Source organism: Sorex fumeus, unplaced genomic scaffold (assembly GCF_029834395.1).
Source record: "Sorex fumeus unplaced genomic scaffold, SorFum_2.1 ptg000122l, whole genome shotgun sequence".
Lineage (NCBI taxonomy): Eukaryota > Metazoa > Chordata > Mammalia > Eulipotyphla > Soricidae > Sorex > Sorex fumeus.
The window spans coordinates 19,466,852-19,481,529 of NW_026606179.1; the positions used below are offsets into that span (position 1 = coordinate 19,466,852).

A 14,678-nucleotide genomic window follows, 5' to 3' on the forward strand; every position below is an offset into this window, starting at 1 on the left:
GCAGAAACAGAGGAACCCCCCTGCACCCTCTTAGCGTCCCAGAGAAAGCGAGACCCAACCCCCACCCCACACACGTGGGATCCCCAGGTGTGGGTAGGGGGCGTGGTCAGAGACATCGCGGCTCTGACTGGCTAGTCCAAGTCAAACACGGGGTTGGGGGCGGGGCAGCTCTCCTGAGCTATCTGACTGGAGAATGAGGGATTCATTGATCCCAAAGCACCGTAGGGTGCTTATGCCAGGAGTTGGTGCTGGGCTCTCAAAATTACAGACATCCACTCCTATGAAATCTGATTTTCCTCTTGACCCGGGAGAGCATCTTAGGAACCCGGGATGTAAGGCGTACTGGGGGCCGTATGCCAAGGAACTCTCCTGAAAGGGGAGCTGGCGGCCAGCAGCCCACAGGGGTCCGCAGACCAGGGCAGAGAGTTGGCCTAACAAGACTACCGTCAGGCTTTTTTTGGGGTGAGAGGGCGGTAGAGAGGGGGGTATTTTGGATTTGTTTTTTTGGCCACACCATTCAATACTCTTGAGCTCAAGGATTACTCCTAGCGATGCTCAGAGGACCATACGGGGTGCAAGGGATTCGAACCCTGGTGGGCGGAGTGCAAGGCAAGCTGCTTACCTGCTGTACCGTGGCCCCAGCCTTATAACCAACCACTTCTCCAGGCCCATACATACAGCTGGGGGTTCAGACAACATCTTTGGGGAGCACTCGGAGGGGGAGGGGCCTATCTGCACTGGGGTGCCACACCCCAGTGCTGGATCAGCTGGACCGGAAGTGGGTGAGTTTCTGGCCGCTCGGCCCTTGTTCCTCCATCTCCAGTGCCTCCAGCATATATTTGGGGGAATCGTGGGCCACAGACGCTGAGCCCAGAATGGCAGGAAACAGGATTAGGTTCCTCCCAGGTTCCCTGTGCCAGAGGATATGGAGAGTGACAGGACAGAGACAAGAGAGCCACAGAAACTCAGAGGGGGTCCGTGCAGTTGGGAGCTGCCTCTGACCTCCTTCTCGGCGCCCCCACGGCGCAGCCCCACCCCCCAGCTCTGCCACCGGCCAAGCCTATTAAGCTGTGGCCAGGCCACAACTGAAGGCCCCACGCCCTGGGGAGGAAACCACTGGAGAGGCGTCCTGCACCCCGGCACCCCAAACCATCAATTAATATTCACAAGCCAGGCTCAGGGGCCTCAAGACCCCCCCATGGGGGGATGGGGAGGCCCCGCCCCATGACTCAGGAAGTTAAAGGACCAGAGGCCAGCTTGCCAGCCCAGAAGTCCCATGGCGTGTGACAGCGGCAAGGTCACCATCCAGCTGGTGGAGGACGAGGCCAGCCCCGAGGCCCGGGGCCCCAAGCTCTTTCGGGGTCAGAACTACGAAGCAATCCGGGCCACCTGCCTGCAGGAGGGGATCCTGTTCCGAGACCCCTACTTCCCGGCTGGCGCAGAGGCCCTCGGCCATGACCTGCTCGGGCCCGACTCCGAGAGGGCCAAAGGGGTGGAATGGAAGAGGCCGCATGTAAAGTGGGGCTGGGGCTAAGGGGGGTGGAGGGGTTTGTGTTTAGATCTGAGGGAGGCGGGTGGGAGATGGGTTTGTGAGTCTGAGGGAGGAGGGACTGTGTTTTTTGTTTTGTTTGGGGGCCACAACTGGAGATACTCAGGACTTACTCCTGGCTCTGCACTGAGGAATCAGTCCTGGTGGGCTCGGGGACCATACTGCATGCCGAGGATTGAATCTGGGTCGGCCGCCTCCAAGGCAAACGCCCTCCTCCTGCTGTACTATGGCTCTGGCCTGGGACTGTATATTTGGAGGGAGGAGGATGGGGGCTGTGTTCCTGGAGATTGAGAGAGGAGGGTCTGTGTTCCTGGGTCTGAGGAAGGGTCTGAAGGAAGAGGGTCTGTGTTCCTGGGTCTGAGGGAGGTGGGTCTGTGTTCCTGAGTCGAAAGGATGGTCTGAGGGAAGAGGGACTGTGTTCCTCTTGGAGATTGAGAGAGGAGGGTCTATGTTCCTGGGTCTGAGGGAGGAGGGCAGGGGGCTCAGCCCTGCTGTGTGCAGGAGGCACAGGGAAGCTTCCAGCCTTGCAGGCTTTACAAGCCTCTGGGCTGGAGATGCTCATTACGGGGCGCAGCGGGCGGTCAGCCCTGACCCACAATGGTTCCTTCCCCACCTGAATCCACCCGCAGGAGTTCTGTGCTGAGCCCCACTTCATCTGCGAGGACGTGAGCAGGACAGATGTGTGTCAGGGGAGATTGGGTAAGACCTACCAACTGCCCAGGCCCCATCCAGCCAGAGGCACTCCTCTCCCTGTGCCTCAGTCTCCCTCTGTGCACCCTCCCAGGTAACTGCTGGCTTCTGGCGGCCGCTGCCTCCCTCACACTGTACCCGCGGCTGCTGCGCCGGGTCGTGCCCCTGGGACAGAGCTTTCGGAATGGTTACGCAGGGGTCTTCCACTTCCAGGTAAAGCTGGGCAGGTGCTTTCTGTGTGCCTCAGTTTCTCCCTGTGACTCCAACATCCTTCCCTGAGTCTCTGGGCTGATGGTGTGGGTGAGGGTTGATAGCAGCAGTAGGTGGGCAGTATAACCCAGGCCGGGCAGGTGGGGGTTGGCAGGCGGAGGGGCATGCGGGGGGCCAGGCCGGGTGGTGGGGTCAGTGGGAACAGAGGCTGAAGCACTGGCCCAGTTTTCTGCCTGCAGATCTGGCAGTTTGGCCGCTGGGTTGACGTGGTGGTAGATGACCGGCTGCCTGTGCGGAACGGGAAGCTGATGTTCGTGCGCTCTGAGCAGCGGAATGAGTTCTGGGCTCCACTTCTGGAAAAGGCCTATGCCAAGTAAGAACCTCCCCCCCCTGCATCCCTCCCACAAGAAGTTCCAGACAGCTGGCCCCAAGGCACATCACCTCCCAAAGTCCCCCAACTCTGAGCTCTACATACTTGCCAGATCACACCCACCCCGAGACCCCCAACCTGAACAACCCCCCATCAACTTTCACATCGACTCTGCCCAGGAAGTGAACACTAGGTCATTAGGTCTCTAGGTCACTAGGTCACCAGGCCCTCCCCTAACACCCAGCATTCTCAAGGAGCCTGAACTCCCTCTCCCAGGCCACCAAATGTGGTCACCCCTGACCAGTTCCACAAACCGGATCCAAAATACTGGGTGGTGGGCCCGAGCAATAACACAGTGGATAGGCGCTTGCCTTGAACGTGGGAAACCTAGGTTTGATCCTTGGCATTCCATAGGGCCCCCCAAGTGCTGCAAGGAGTGATCCCTGAGTGCAGAGCCAGGAGTAACCCCTGAGCATCACCAGGTGTGACTCCAAAACAAAATTTTTTTTAAAAAAATGGGTGGGACCCCTGGTGCTCTTAGATACTGGCTTTCCTCCTTCTTGGGGCTCTGAGGCCCCTGACTGGCTGCAAAGGGACCCCCTCCCCGAGAGCTACCCTCCCCCCAAAGCTGCCTTCCCCCAAAGCAGCACCTTTCTGATGCGCCCCTCCTAGGAGCCCCTAATCATATGGTTTGGTGTCCCCAAGGCATCCTGTCTCCCGGGTCTGAGGTCCCCAGGGACAGACGGTACCCCCCCCCCCCAGGTCTCAGTGTGGACCAGCGATGCCTGAGACACTGGTCCACACTCAGACCCCTCCCCCACCCCACAGGCTGCATGGCTCCTACGAGGTGATGCAGGGCGGCCACATGAACGAGGCCTTCGTGGACTTCACGGGTGGCATCGGCGAGGTGCTCTACCTGAGGCAGGACATCCCTGGACTCTTCCCCATCCTGCGCCATGCCCTTATGAAAGAGTCCCTAGTGGGCGCCACTGCACTGGTGAGACTACCCCTCCCAGCCCCCTGCTCCAAAACCCTTTCCTGGACCAGGACTCAGTTGGGGCTAGAGAGCAGGTATCCTGGGTCCTTCTCTCTGGTTTCACTGTCTCAAAAGTCAAGCTGGAACAAGTCCAAGGAGATTACTTTGTTGCTATAACCACCAGCTTCAAGCACCACTGGATCCAGGCGCCCAGAGGTTGTTATAGACAGGTTTATAGTCAGTTCCTGAATAGCATCCTTCCCAGCAGGTTTTCAGCTTTCTCCTCATGGATATGAAAACTGCCCCCCCACTCCCCCAAAATCCCCCCACACCTCTTATTACCCAGGGACTATATATTTTTTGGAAGGCCACACCAGTAGTACCCAGGGCTCACTCCTGGCTCTGTGCTCAAGGATCACTTCTGGTGGGACTCAGGGAGACTTGTGTGGTGTCAGGAATCTAATCTGGGTTGGCCATGTGCAAGTCAAGCATCCTCCCTGCTATATTACTGCTCCAGCCCAGCCCTGGGATTCAAAAACAAGCAGAAAAATTCTTTTTTTTTTCTCTTAGATTTTCAGAAAAGCCTGTGCTCCAGCCCACGGAGCCACCCCTCACTCCCTAGGGTTGATTTTTGTGGGTGACCCCATGGTGACCCCCACTTCGGTCATCCTTCCTCCACTTGTGGCCTTACTGGGCTTCCAATTATTTTTGTCTTTTGTGTTTCTCTGTCTCTCTCCCTGTTTTGTATCTTTCTACTTGCTGGTGTTTGTCTCCTCTAGGTTTTGTTCTGTTTGGGCAATGTGGGGTGGGGAGGGTCGCTCCCAGCAGGTGGTCTCGCTCCCAGCAAGTGGTAAGGAGACCACGTGGCCTCTAAGATCAAACCCAGGGTTTCCGCATACAAAGGGCACCATTCTGCCACCTGGGCCCCCAACTCCTCTTTCCATCCAAAAGATTCCACAGGCTGGAGTGATAGAACAACGGGAAGGAACTGGTCTTATATGCTGCTGACTTGGGTTTGACCCCTGGCACCCCGTATGATTCCCTGATCCCCGCCAGGAGAGATCCCTGAGCACAGAGCTAGGAGTGAGCTCTGAAAACTGCCAGGTGTGCCCCCTTCCAAAAAAAAAAAAAAACATGAAAAAAAATTTTAAAAAAAAGAGAAGATCTAGCACTGATCCGCTGGCCTTTGCCCCACCAACTCCTGCCGTCTTCTGGAGTCCCATGAAGACGCAGACCTTCAGTGGACACCTGCCTTGGTGTCAGGAGCTGGGAGGGGGTCAGAGAGGAGCAGCCATCTCCTGTCTGACCCCCCCCCCCCCCCGTGGCCTCACTGTCCCCCATCCTCTGCCCAGAGTAACCGGGGGGAGTACCGCACAGAGGACGGGCTGGTGAAGGGACATGCGTACTCAGTCACGGGCACACACAAGGTGGGTCTCCTGGTGGGTGAGCTGGGTGGGGGGAGTCCCGGTGTCCCCACCCGATCCCACTGACCATCGCTTCGCAGGTGACCCTGGGCTTCACCAAAGTACGGCTGTTGCGGCTTCGGAACCCGTGGGGCCGCGTGGAGTGGAACGGGGCCTGGAGCGACAGGTGGGAAGGATCTGGGGGCAGGGAAGGGAAGGGGAGGGGTCCCAGCCTCATCTGCCCATGCTCACCACCCTCATCTCGCAGCTGCCCACGCTGGGACACACTACCCACCGAGTGGCGAGAGGCCCTGCTAGTGAAGAAGGAAGACGGCGAGTTCTGGCGAGTCGGGGAGGGCCCTGGAATAGGGAGCCCTCCGGGGGGGTGTCAACCAAACCTGGGATAGGGGATTCTGGAGTGTGTGTGTGTGGGGGGGGGATGTCCTGGAGGCACAGTGACCCTGAGGGCTGGGTTGCATTCAGGAGATGTAACATCCAGGGATTTCTGGAGACTTGGCACTAGGAAGCGGCTGAAGGGGGCAAATTGGCAATATGGGTGGGGGGGGGGTACCCTGGTGGACCTTGGCCTTTGGGGGAGATTTCTTGAAGTGCCAAAGGGTTCTGGGATTTGGAGGATTTGTGGGGGGATGGTGGGGTTGGGGCTCCCCTCATCGGGCAGCTCTGTGTGCGCGCTGCCAGCTGACGGGGAGGGGGTGGGGGGCTCCCCAGGATGGAGCTTCAGGACTTCCTGCGCCACTTCAACACGGTCCAGATCTGCTCGCTGAGCCCCGACGTGCTGGGCCCGCTGCCGGCGGGTGGCAGCTGGCACATCCACACGTTCCAGGGCCGCTGGGTGCGAGGCTTCAACTCCGGCGGGAGCCAGCCCGGGGCCGGTGAGGCTGGGACAGGGGGCCCGCCCCCAGAGAGAGCCGGGAACCGGGGGCTCTGCGTTCGCTCGCCTCACCCCCACTGCTCTCCGTCTCGGCACCAGGCACCTTCTGGACCAACCCCCAGTTCCGGCTGACGCTGCTGGAGCCGGACGAGGAGGAGGAGGACGACGACGACTGTCCTCGCGGCGGCCGCCTGCCCAAGTGCACGGTCCTGCTGTCCCTCATCCAGCGCAACCGGCGACGCCTGCGCGCGCAGGGCCTCAGCTACCTCAGCGTGGGCTTCCACGTGTTCCAGGTGGGAGGGTGGGGTGCGGCCAGAGGGCGGGGAGCGGGGCAGGGTCAGAAGGAGGGGGCGCTGGGGAGGGGAAGGGGACCATGGTGCAAGAGGGGCACAGAAGGAGGGGTGCGGGGCAGGGTCGGAAGGAGGGGGCGCTGGGGAGGGGAAGGGGACCAGGGTGCAAGAAAGGCACAGAAGGAAACGGAGGAAAGGCTTAGATGTTGGGGGGGGGGAGATCTGAAGGGTCCTGCATGCCCCGTCTGGACCCCCACCCATCCTGACCCCCTTTGCCCTTCCTTCTTCCCACAGATCCCGGAGGAGGTGGGACCTCCTGCAACCAGCCCGGGAGGCGGGGCGCGCGCGTGCGGGGAGGGCGACCCCCGGCGCGGGGTCCGGAGGGGGTCCCCGCTCACGCCCCTCCCCGCCCCGCCCCCCAGCTGCTGCCCCTCTGGGACTCGCCCCGCAGCCGCGCGCTGCTGCCCAACCTGCTGCGCGCTGACCGCTCGCCCTTCTGCGCGCGCCGCGACGTGAGCCGCCGCTGCCGCCTGCCGCCCGGCCACTACCTGGTGGTGCCCAGCGCCACCCGCACGGGCGACGAGGCCGACTTCACGCTGCGCATCTTCACCGAGCGCCGCCACACCGCCGTGTGAGCCCCCGCGCCGGGGTCGGTCGCCCCCCACCCCTGCTCCCGCCCACCCCTCCCCCCCATCACGCCTGTCCTCCGCAGGGAGATCGACGACGTCATCAGCGCCGACCTGCACGCCCTCGAGGTGAGGGGCGGCGGGGGGCGCGTCGGCGAGCCCTCTTCCCCCGGGTCGCAGCTAAACTCCTCCTCCCGCCCCTGCAGGTGCCCTACTGGCCCTTGGACCTGGGGTTGGAACTGCTGTTCCTGGAGCTGGCAGGAGAGGTGAGGGGGACTGTGTTCTGTTCTGCTCTGGAGCCCCTTCCTCATCCTGGACGTCTCAGTGCACCCCCCACCCCCCCCCACCCCCCGGAATTTAAGTCTCGGTCTTCCCTCCAGCCAGTCCTGCCTCAGGACCTTTGCGCTGGCCGCCCGCCTGCCTCCACCCGCCCCCTAGCGGCCGCTGGCGCAAGGCCGCCTCCCAGGGCTCCTCTGGTTAGCCAGAGCGCTGTCCTTGACACCAGGGGTACAGCTTCCCCCCCCCCTCCCCCACCATGGGGCTCTGTCCCCGTGCCCCAGTGGGTCACCTCCCGGCCCTTCCCTCCTCGCTTGTGCAGGAGGAGGAACTCTGCGCCCCTGAGCTCCAGATCTTGTTGAACATCGCCTTGGAGCCCGGTGAGTCGGGGACCCTGAGCTCGTCTGTGGGTATGCGCCCCCATGTGTGTCCCGTGGCAGCCCTCACGATCTCTCAGGGGAAGGCGGGGAGCCTGGCTCTGGGGGGCCCCACCCCTGGTTCTTCCAGCCCCCACCCCAGTCGTGGAGTGCCGGGTGTTTGGTCGGTTTTTCTCTGCAGCCAGGGCGCATAACCGGGGGATTCTCCGAGAGATCGGCCCCAGGACCTGTGAACTTCTGCTGCGCTGTTTCGGGGTACATGATGGGGCAGGCCTCGGCGGGGGGCTCTGGTCCCATTTGAGAGAACTTCATTCTAACCTGAGGCCCACCTGCAGCATGGCGGAAGCCTGGCTCTGTACCATTTCCAGCAGCTGTGGGGCCACCTCCAGAAGTGGCAGGTATGGTGAGCTCCCCGCCCCCACCCCGACCCCCCCAGACAGAGACTCACAGGTGCTTGGCGTTCTGAAGGCTAGCAGTCTCCCGAGGGTGCACCCCAACATGGTCTGAGTGGGAGACGTTGGGGACCCCAGCTTGCAGCCCTGCCCTTGCTGCCCGTGACCTCAGTATGGCCCCTCCCGTCGGGGGGTCACCTGGGAGAGTGGACAGGCCCCACCTCCCCACGGGAACAAACCCACCTGCGTCTGCCTCGCACAGCCCATGGCAGCTGAAGTTGCTTTCACATGGGGTCCCCGTCACCTTCCTTTAGAGACAGTGAAGGGGGGGGGGCAGCAAGGCTCAGCTGCTCCTCCAGGGCTGAGGGAGAGGGGGAGAAAGGGCCCCCCGATGGGGATCTGTACTGGCTGGCCTCCTTGGGGGTGCTGAGGAGCTGGGAATGACCTAGAATTCCCCCACCCTCTTCACCTGAGCTCAGGACACCTTCGACAAGTTCGATGAAGATGAGTCGGGCACCATGAACTCGTGTGAGCTGAGGCTGGCACTGAACGCGGCAGGTGGGGACCTGGGGACCCCTGTCGTCTTCTCACTCACTCTCTGGGTGGCCCTGCCCCCCTTCCCTCCCTGGAAACAGCTTCTCCTGGGGAGGTCTGGGGGTGCAGATTCCTGATCATGGGATGGAGAGCATTGCTCTTCCTGGTCTCCAGTGAGAAGGTGGGGACAGGTACCAATCCCAGAATTCCAAAGAATGATCCCCCCTCCAATCCAGGGTTTCATGCCACGGGGAAAGGGGGAGGATGGTGGTGAGTGGGCGACTGGGCCTTGGGTTCCAGAGGGAGGCCCCAGGGGTGCAAGCTATATGTTCAGGAGACATGGCACAAAAGATTAAGAAAGGGGGGACATGGGCAGAAAGCAGCAGAGGTAAGGGGACTCTAGGATGCTGGTGCATGGTGTCCCAGGGAGCTGATGCTGGTGGGTCAGTGACTGCAGACAAGGCCAGGGCTGGCCCCGTTAAAAAAGGGTGCCTTGGGGACACAGGGGTGTGGACGGCCCGAATGGACTGAGGACAGGGGAGCCTAGGGTGTGTGTGGGTGTCTGAGAGGATCTAGGAGTCATTGTATCCTACTTTGGGCGCCACCCCAGCAGTGCTCAGGGGTTACTCTTGGCTCTACTCCTAGGAATTACTCCTGGCAGTACTCAGGGGACCTGATGAGTTGCTGGAGATTGAACCCGGGTCCGCCTGTTGCAAGGCAAACAACCTACCCACTGTACTATCGCTCCAGCCCCCTTAGAACAATCATTAAGTGTCAAAGATAGATAGTGCCGGGGTTAAGGCATGAGGCCCGTCCCAGTTAACCCCCTTGCACCCTCCCCCCAAACTTATGAGTCAAGAGAAAGCTCAAGTAGTAGTTTGTGCTTGGCACCCGTGAGGCTCTGGGTTCAACCTCGGCACCACATGCCCCCCTGCCCGTGCCCACCCACCCCACTCCACCTCTTCTCCAGAACCACCAGTTGGAGCACCGACCATGAGCCGGTACCGCAGTCACCTAGCCGGGAGTGGTTGGGGGTGGCCCCTATTGAAAGAGAAAACTTAATTTAAACCTGGAGAAGGGAAGAAGTGAGTGGGGCTGGAGTGGGGCAGGGAAAAGGACCCGTGTAAGGGAGAAGGACCCTCAGGGAGAGGCAGGCAGGCTGCCTGCAGAGGACCCGCTTCAACTCAAGTCACATTCTTTGCACCCTGCATGTTCCTCCTTGGACCCCTGTGGCTTCCAGCCTGAAACTAACTCTTGCTAGGGAGACCTTTCCCCAGTTATGGGACTTTGACTTCAAGGCCCACCAGGATGAGTCCAGTTTCATGCAGCACACTGAGGAACATCTGGGAAGGCTTCCTGTAGGAGGGCAGGCTGAGTGGGAACTGTGGGCCAGAGGTCAGAAGAGGCGAGGTGCCAATGGGGGGGGGGGGGGGGGGGGGAGCCCAGCCAAGTGGCCAGAGGAAGCCGACTGTTTCCTTAGCCGCACATTCCACAGGGGCTCTTGGCCCTTTCCCAGGTCCTCCACCCGCTCCTGCCCGTGGAGGGCAGATGAAGGCCAGAGGGAGGGTGACTGTGGGCGGTCACCAGGAGGGGTGGTGGCCTCAGGTCCCCACAAGTCCCACACAGTTTCCCGAAGTGGCAATCCTGCTCCCCACCACCAGGGGGCGCTGGAACCCTGGCCGGGTTTTGGGGGGTGGTACTGGAGTAGCTTTCTGAACACTTTTGTTTGGACTCCCAGGGGTGCTTCTTTCCTGAGGGTGGGGGGGCACTGGCAGTAGCCAAGTAAGCTTGTATTTGAACTGAGGAGGCGTGCCCAGGAAGGGCTGTGCCTTGCTTGTCCCCTGCCCCCCAGTATTTCAGAGGTGTGTTGAAGGTGGGCTGGCAGGAAGTCGACTTGGAGGGTGGGGGTGGGGGACCCTGGTGGAGAGAATGCAGGTCGCAGGGCCAAGCATGTCTGATGCTGGGCCGGGCATGGGACATTGGCCATAGCCCCCATCTGACAGATGGGCAAACCAAGGCCCAGAGAAGAGAGACGAACCAGCAGGGGCCCCATGGGGGGCTCAGTGTCTTATCCTGGGGCGCGGGGCAGCAGCTGAGGCTGAGACCATCCCCGCCCCCCCCTTCCCCCCCAGGCTTCCACCTGAACAACCAGCTGACCCAGGCCCTCACCAGCCGTTACCGGGACAGCCGGCTACGTGTGGACTTCGAGCGCTTTGTGTGCTGCGCGGCCCAGCTCACCAACATCTTCCGTGAGGAACCCCCCGCCCCCACCAGTGCAGGTTGGGTGTGGGGGAGGGGGTTGGGGGACAGGGTCACGGTGGCACTCACCCTGACCCTCCGCAGGCCTCTGCAGCCAGAACCTGGATGGGGGTGAAGGGGTCATCTGCCTGACCCATAGCCAGGTGAGTCGGGGCGGGAAGGGGGTGGCGGGGGAGGGGCCAGGACCCCCGAGTGACTGCTGCTGCTTCTCCCGCCCAGTGGAGGCAGGTGGCCTCCTTCTCCTAGGACCCCCACATGGGACTCATGCCTCGTCTGGATCAGGGCTGATGCCTCTGCACCTCCTTCCTGCTCAGAACCCCCCTCCACGGTTCTGGCACAGGCTCTCCAGTGCTGGTTTCCCGCCACCCCCCCCCCCACACACACCAGCAGGGCGATGCCAGCAGGCCAGTGCCCTCGCAGGGTGGTTCGGTGCTCACGGGGACGCCCCCCCCCCCCTCCCCGGCAGCGGTGCCCTGACTCTCACCCACATGGCCTCCGGAGACACAGGACAGAGATGGGACGCTGGGGGGAGGGATCCTTAAAAATATGCATGTTTATTGTCTCAGATGGTTTATCCAGAAACCAAGGGGGGGGGAAGGGGAAATCAGAATAAACTCAAAAAGGAGGGGGACGGGGGGTGGGGGGGAAAGCCATCAACTAGCAGGCAGCCAGGCCAGCAGCCCCCCTCCGCACCTCAGGGGTCCCCAGACCCGAGCCCTACGACAGAGAACAGGGAGACAGGGGTGGGGAGGGCAGTTGATCAGCTACATCGTCATTAGGAGAGGGAGGTGGCAGAATGTTGCAGGGTGAATATATATTTATATAATAAATTCGTTCGTTAATAAAGTAGTAATCTTCTGAAAGTTTGTCCTTGTGTTTTTATAGCTTTTACTATTTTTTTAAAGATTTTTGTGGATTTTTTTGTTTTATTTTGTTCTTGTTTTTTTTTTTTTTTTAAATTTTTTTGTTTTTTTGTTTTTTGTTTTTTTTTTGGTCCCTGGAGAATCTGAGTGCTGCGCAGGTCCAGACAAAAGCGAGGTGCGGGCTGGTGGTGCGGGTCTGGGGCACAAGGCAGGTTTGGTCCCACTACACCTCTGCTCCAAAGCAGGACCCAGAGGGGCCCCAGCACCCCCCCCAAAGAGGGCGGGCCCGTGCTTCTGGGTGCCTGGCTAGGGCACCCTCTGCTGGACCCGCACAGCTGGGAAGTTCCTGGTCCTTGCACAAGGCACGTAGGGCTTTGGCCTGGGTGGGGGAGGCCTTGGAGGGTCCTCTGGGGAGGTGGAAGGCGGGACAGGGGGTGGGGGTGGGGGGCTGTTCTCAGGGCTCGGAGGGGACCTGCACGCCGTTGGGGCGCTACCCCCTTTCCAGAGTTAAGAAGGACGCGGATTTCCACTCGCCCCGCTGACTCCGGGCGCTGAGGTGGGAGAGGAGAGAGCCGGCCCCAGCCCCTCCCTGCGCCCCCCTGCCCTCCCACAGCAGGGACTTTGCATAGATACGGGGACCAGGGAGGCCGGGTGCTGGGCGCAGGGGCCTCACAGGTCACTCTCCCCGTACAGCGCTGTGGAGAAGGACTTGTAGTCCAGGGCGCCGGGCGCGGCATCAGGGCCCTGGTAGGGCGCCATGCGGGCGATGCAGTACTCCGCCTGGTCCGGGGGCAGCTCTCGCCGCAGCTCCTCCGCCGTGATGAAGTTCTGGGGGGTGGCAGGGCAGGACTCTGGGCTACCCACCGCCCCCCAACACACACACAGCCCCACACCACGGAAGCACCAATACCTCCCCACATACACACCCACAATACACACACATCAGATACCCCTTACACCATATACATCAGATACCGCACTCCCACAACACACACCACAACACCCACAACACACAGATACACCACACACACACCATAAACACACACCCCACCACACACATGCACTTCCATAACACACACCATCCTATACATACACAAACACATCCCCTCACACCATGTTAACACAAATGATACACATCAGATACACTCCTGTAACACACCATACCACACGTACAACCCACCACACCATCAACACACACCGCCATGTCATGTAAACACAAATACCCCCACATCCCCCCCCCACCAACCCCCCAGCCTACCTTGTCACCCGCCAGGACCTTGAAGGAGGCGATGACCTGGTCGGCCGTGTCGGTGTCCGTAGTCTCCCTGGACATGAAGTCGATGAAGGCTTGGAAGGTGACCAGCCCGCTGTGGTTGGGGTCCACCACGCTCATGATGCGGTTGAACTCAGCATCTCCCTGCGAGGCGGCAGCTTTGAGTGGGGCCGGGCCGCCAGGCCTGTGCCAGCCGGACCCCACGGGGACCCAGCTGACCCCGGGGCCACCAGCCTGTCCCCACCCGCTCCATCCTCACCCCACCCCCCGCCCCGTCTTCTGGGATGTGGGGAGTGCGGGGGTCATGCTCAAACAGCCCGACTTCTCCTCTGCCCGAGGCCCACGAATTAAACTCTGGAGGGTGGGGAGGAAAGACAGAAAGAGAAAGAAAAGGCGGGGAGCCAGAAGGCTGCGCCCCTGTGCGTGGGGAGGCGGGGGAGGCTGGGGACGTCGTCGAGGCCCCCGTGGCCAGCGAGGGCTGGCGGAGGAGTGTCCCGAGGACAGGGCAGCAGTAGCAGGGGAGGGAGCCGCGTACCAGGCTGTATCCTGTAGAGATAAGCAGAGCCCTGAAGTCGTCCGAGTCCATGCTGCCTGTCTGCTTCTGCTCGGCGGCAAGAGGGGCCGCCCCAGGCGCACAGCGGGGAACAGGACAGTGGCGGCAGCAGGGAGACAGAGGCCCCAAGAGACCAGGTAAGGGGGCGGTGCCGGAGAGACAGGGCAGGGGAGGCCAGAGGGCCGGCAGGACGGCAGGGGCGGAGGAGGCGAGAGAGAGGAGAGAGAAGAGCGGTTAGGGCCAGGCGCAGGCGGCATACCTGGCGGTCGTTCTCCACGTCGTAGCCCAGGCTGATGAGGCAGGCCTTAAACTCCTCGGGCCCCAGTGCCCCGCCGTGGTCCTGCCGGCGTCCGAAGGCAGGTGCGGGAGGACCCGTGTGGAGGGCGGGCGGACGGACGGGATGGGGCAGGGACCAGGGCCACATGCACAGGGCGGGGGGACACATAGGGGAGGGAAACACACAGTTAGAGGGGACGTGGACAGGGGTGGCCGGCGCGGGGCTGGCCTCAGAGAAGGGACAGCAGCTGCGTGTGTGAGGGGCTGGTGGGAGGGGGGCGCTCTCCTGCTGCTGGGACTGGGGGTCGGGGTGTGGGGGCAACTGCAGTCTGTGACTGGGGGTCAGGGGGCCTCTGGGCCCAGCTGAGTGCATGCACTCGGGTGGAGGGTGTCATGGCCTGTGAGAGTGTGTGTGTACGTGCGCGCGCACGTCTCTGTAAGAGTGCCTGCACGTGTCTGTGTTTGTATCAGGGAGACTGTATGTGCATATGCACACACACACATACACGATACAGTTGACACATGGGCTCCACACAGGAGGACGGAAAGACAGAGAAATTATGTATGACTGTGAGTCTGTGTGTCTGCGTGTCTCTGAGTGTGTCTGAGTGTGCCTGTAAGAGTGTGTGTGTGTCTGTGTCTCTGAGAGTGGAGAGTAAGAGTGCATGTCTGTGTGTATGCCTCTGAGAATGTGTGTGTGTGTGTGCTACATGAACACGCACACACACGAGCACCAACCATGCCCTGAATTCCGGGGTGCATTGGTGGGTGGGTGAGGATTCAGCCTCAGAGGCAGAGCTGGGCACCTGCCTGGTGGAGAGTGAGATCAAGGGGGCCCCTGCAGGGCCCGGAGGCCTTGCCGGACCGGG

General features: G+C 61.4%; 2 protein-coding genes across 6 annotated transcripts in view; one reads left to right on the forward strand and one right to left on the reverse strand.

Annotated features, from left to right (window-relative positions):
- Positions 1 to 1,276: 1,276 nt before the first annotated feature.
- Positions 1,277 to 11,090, forward strand: CAPN12 (calpain 12). The gene is made up of 21 exons (XM_056136864.1): positions 1,277 to 1,513; positions 2,179 to 2,248; positions 2,334 to 2,452; positions 2,689 to 2,822; positions 3,648 to 3,816; positions 5,148 to 5,222; positions 5,300 to 5,385; positions 5,467 to 5,541; positions 5,928 to 6,091; positions 6,190 to 6,383; positions 6,675 to 6,686; positions 6,803 to 7,011; positions 7,093 to 7,135; positions 7,213 to 7,272; positions 7,605 to 7,662; positions 7,841 to 7,914; positions 7,995 to 8,057; positions 8,531 to 8,609; positions 10,718 to 10,834; positions 10,929 to 10,987; positions 11,064 to 11,090. The coding sequence occupies exons 1-21, from the start codon at positions 1,277 to 1,279 to the stop codon at positions 11,088 to 11,090; spliced, it is 2,124 nt and encodes a 707-aa protein (XP_055992839.1).
- Positions 11,091 to 11,422: 332 nt separating this feature from the next.
- ACTN4 (actinin alpha 4) overlaps positions 11,423 to 14,678 on the reverse strand; it is a 62,298-nt gene continuing 59,042 nt past the window's right edge. For 2 of the 5 annotated variants that reach the window (XM_056136191.1, XM_056136190.1), the window contains exons 19-21: positions 13,516 to 13,581; positions 12,966 to 13,124; positions 11,424 to 12,535 (exon numbers count right to left, since the gene is read on the reverse strand). In XM_056136191.1, coding sequence (XP_055992166.1) covers positions 12,377 to 12,535; positions 12,966 to 13,124; positions 13,516 to 13,581 — 384 coding nt within the window. In that variant the 3' untranslated portion in view covers positions 11,424 to 12,376. Of the gene's footprint in view, positions 12,536 to 12,965; positions 13,125 to 13,515; positions 13,582 to 13,792; positions 13,874 to 14,678 lie in introns of all 5 variants that reach the window. The other 3 variants (XM_056136192.1, XM_056136189.1, XM_056136188.1) reach the window with 3 other exon arrangements.

Excerpts from the sequence above, each read along its gene's own strand:
- CAPN12 (XM_056136864.1), top strand. The coding sequence starts at position 1,277 with ATGGCGTGTGACAGCGGCAAGGTCACCATCCAGCTGGTGGAGGACGAG. Across the intron at positions 2,249-2,333 it reads TGTGTGTCAGGGGAGATTGG|GTAACTGCTGGCTTCTGGCG; the intron begins GTAAGACCTACC and ends GCACCCTCCCAG. Across the intron at positions 7,273-7,604 it reads TCCTGGAGCTGGCAGGAGAG|GAGGAGGAACTCTGCGCCCC; the intron begins GTGAGGGGGACT and ends TCGCTTGTGCAG.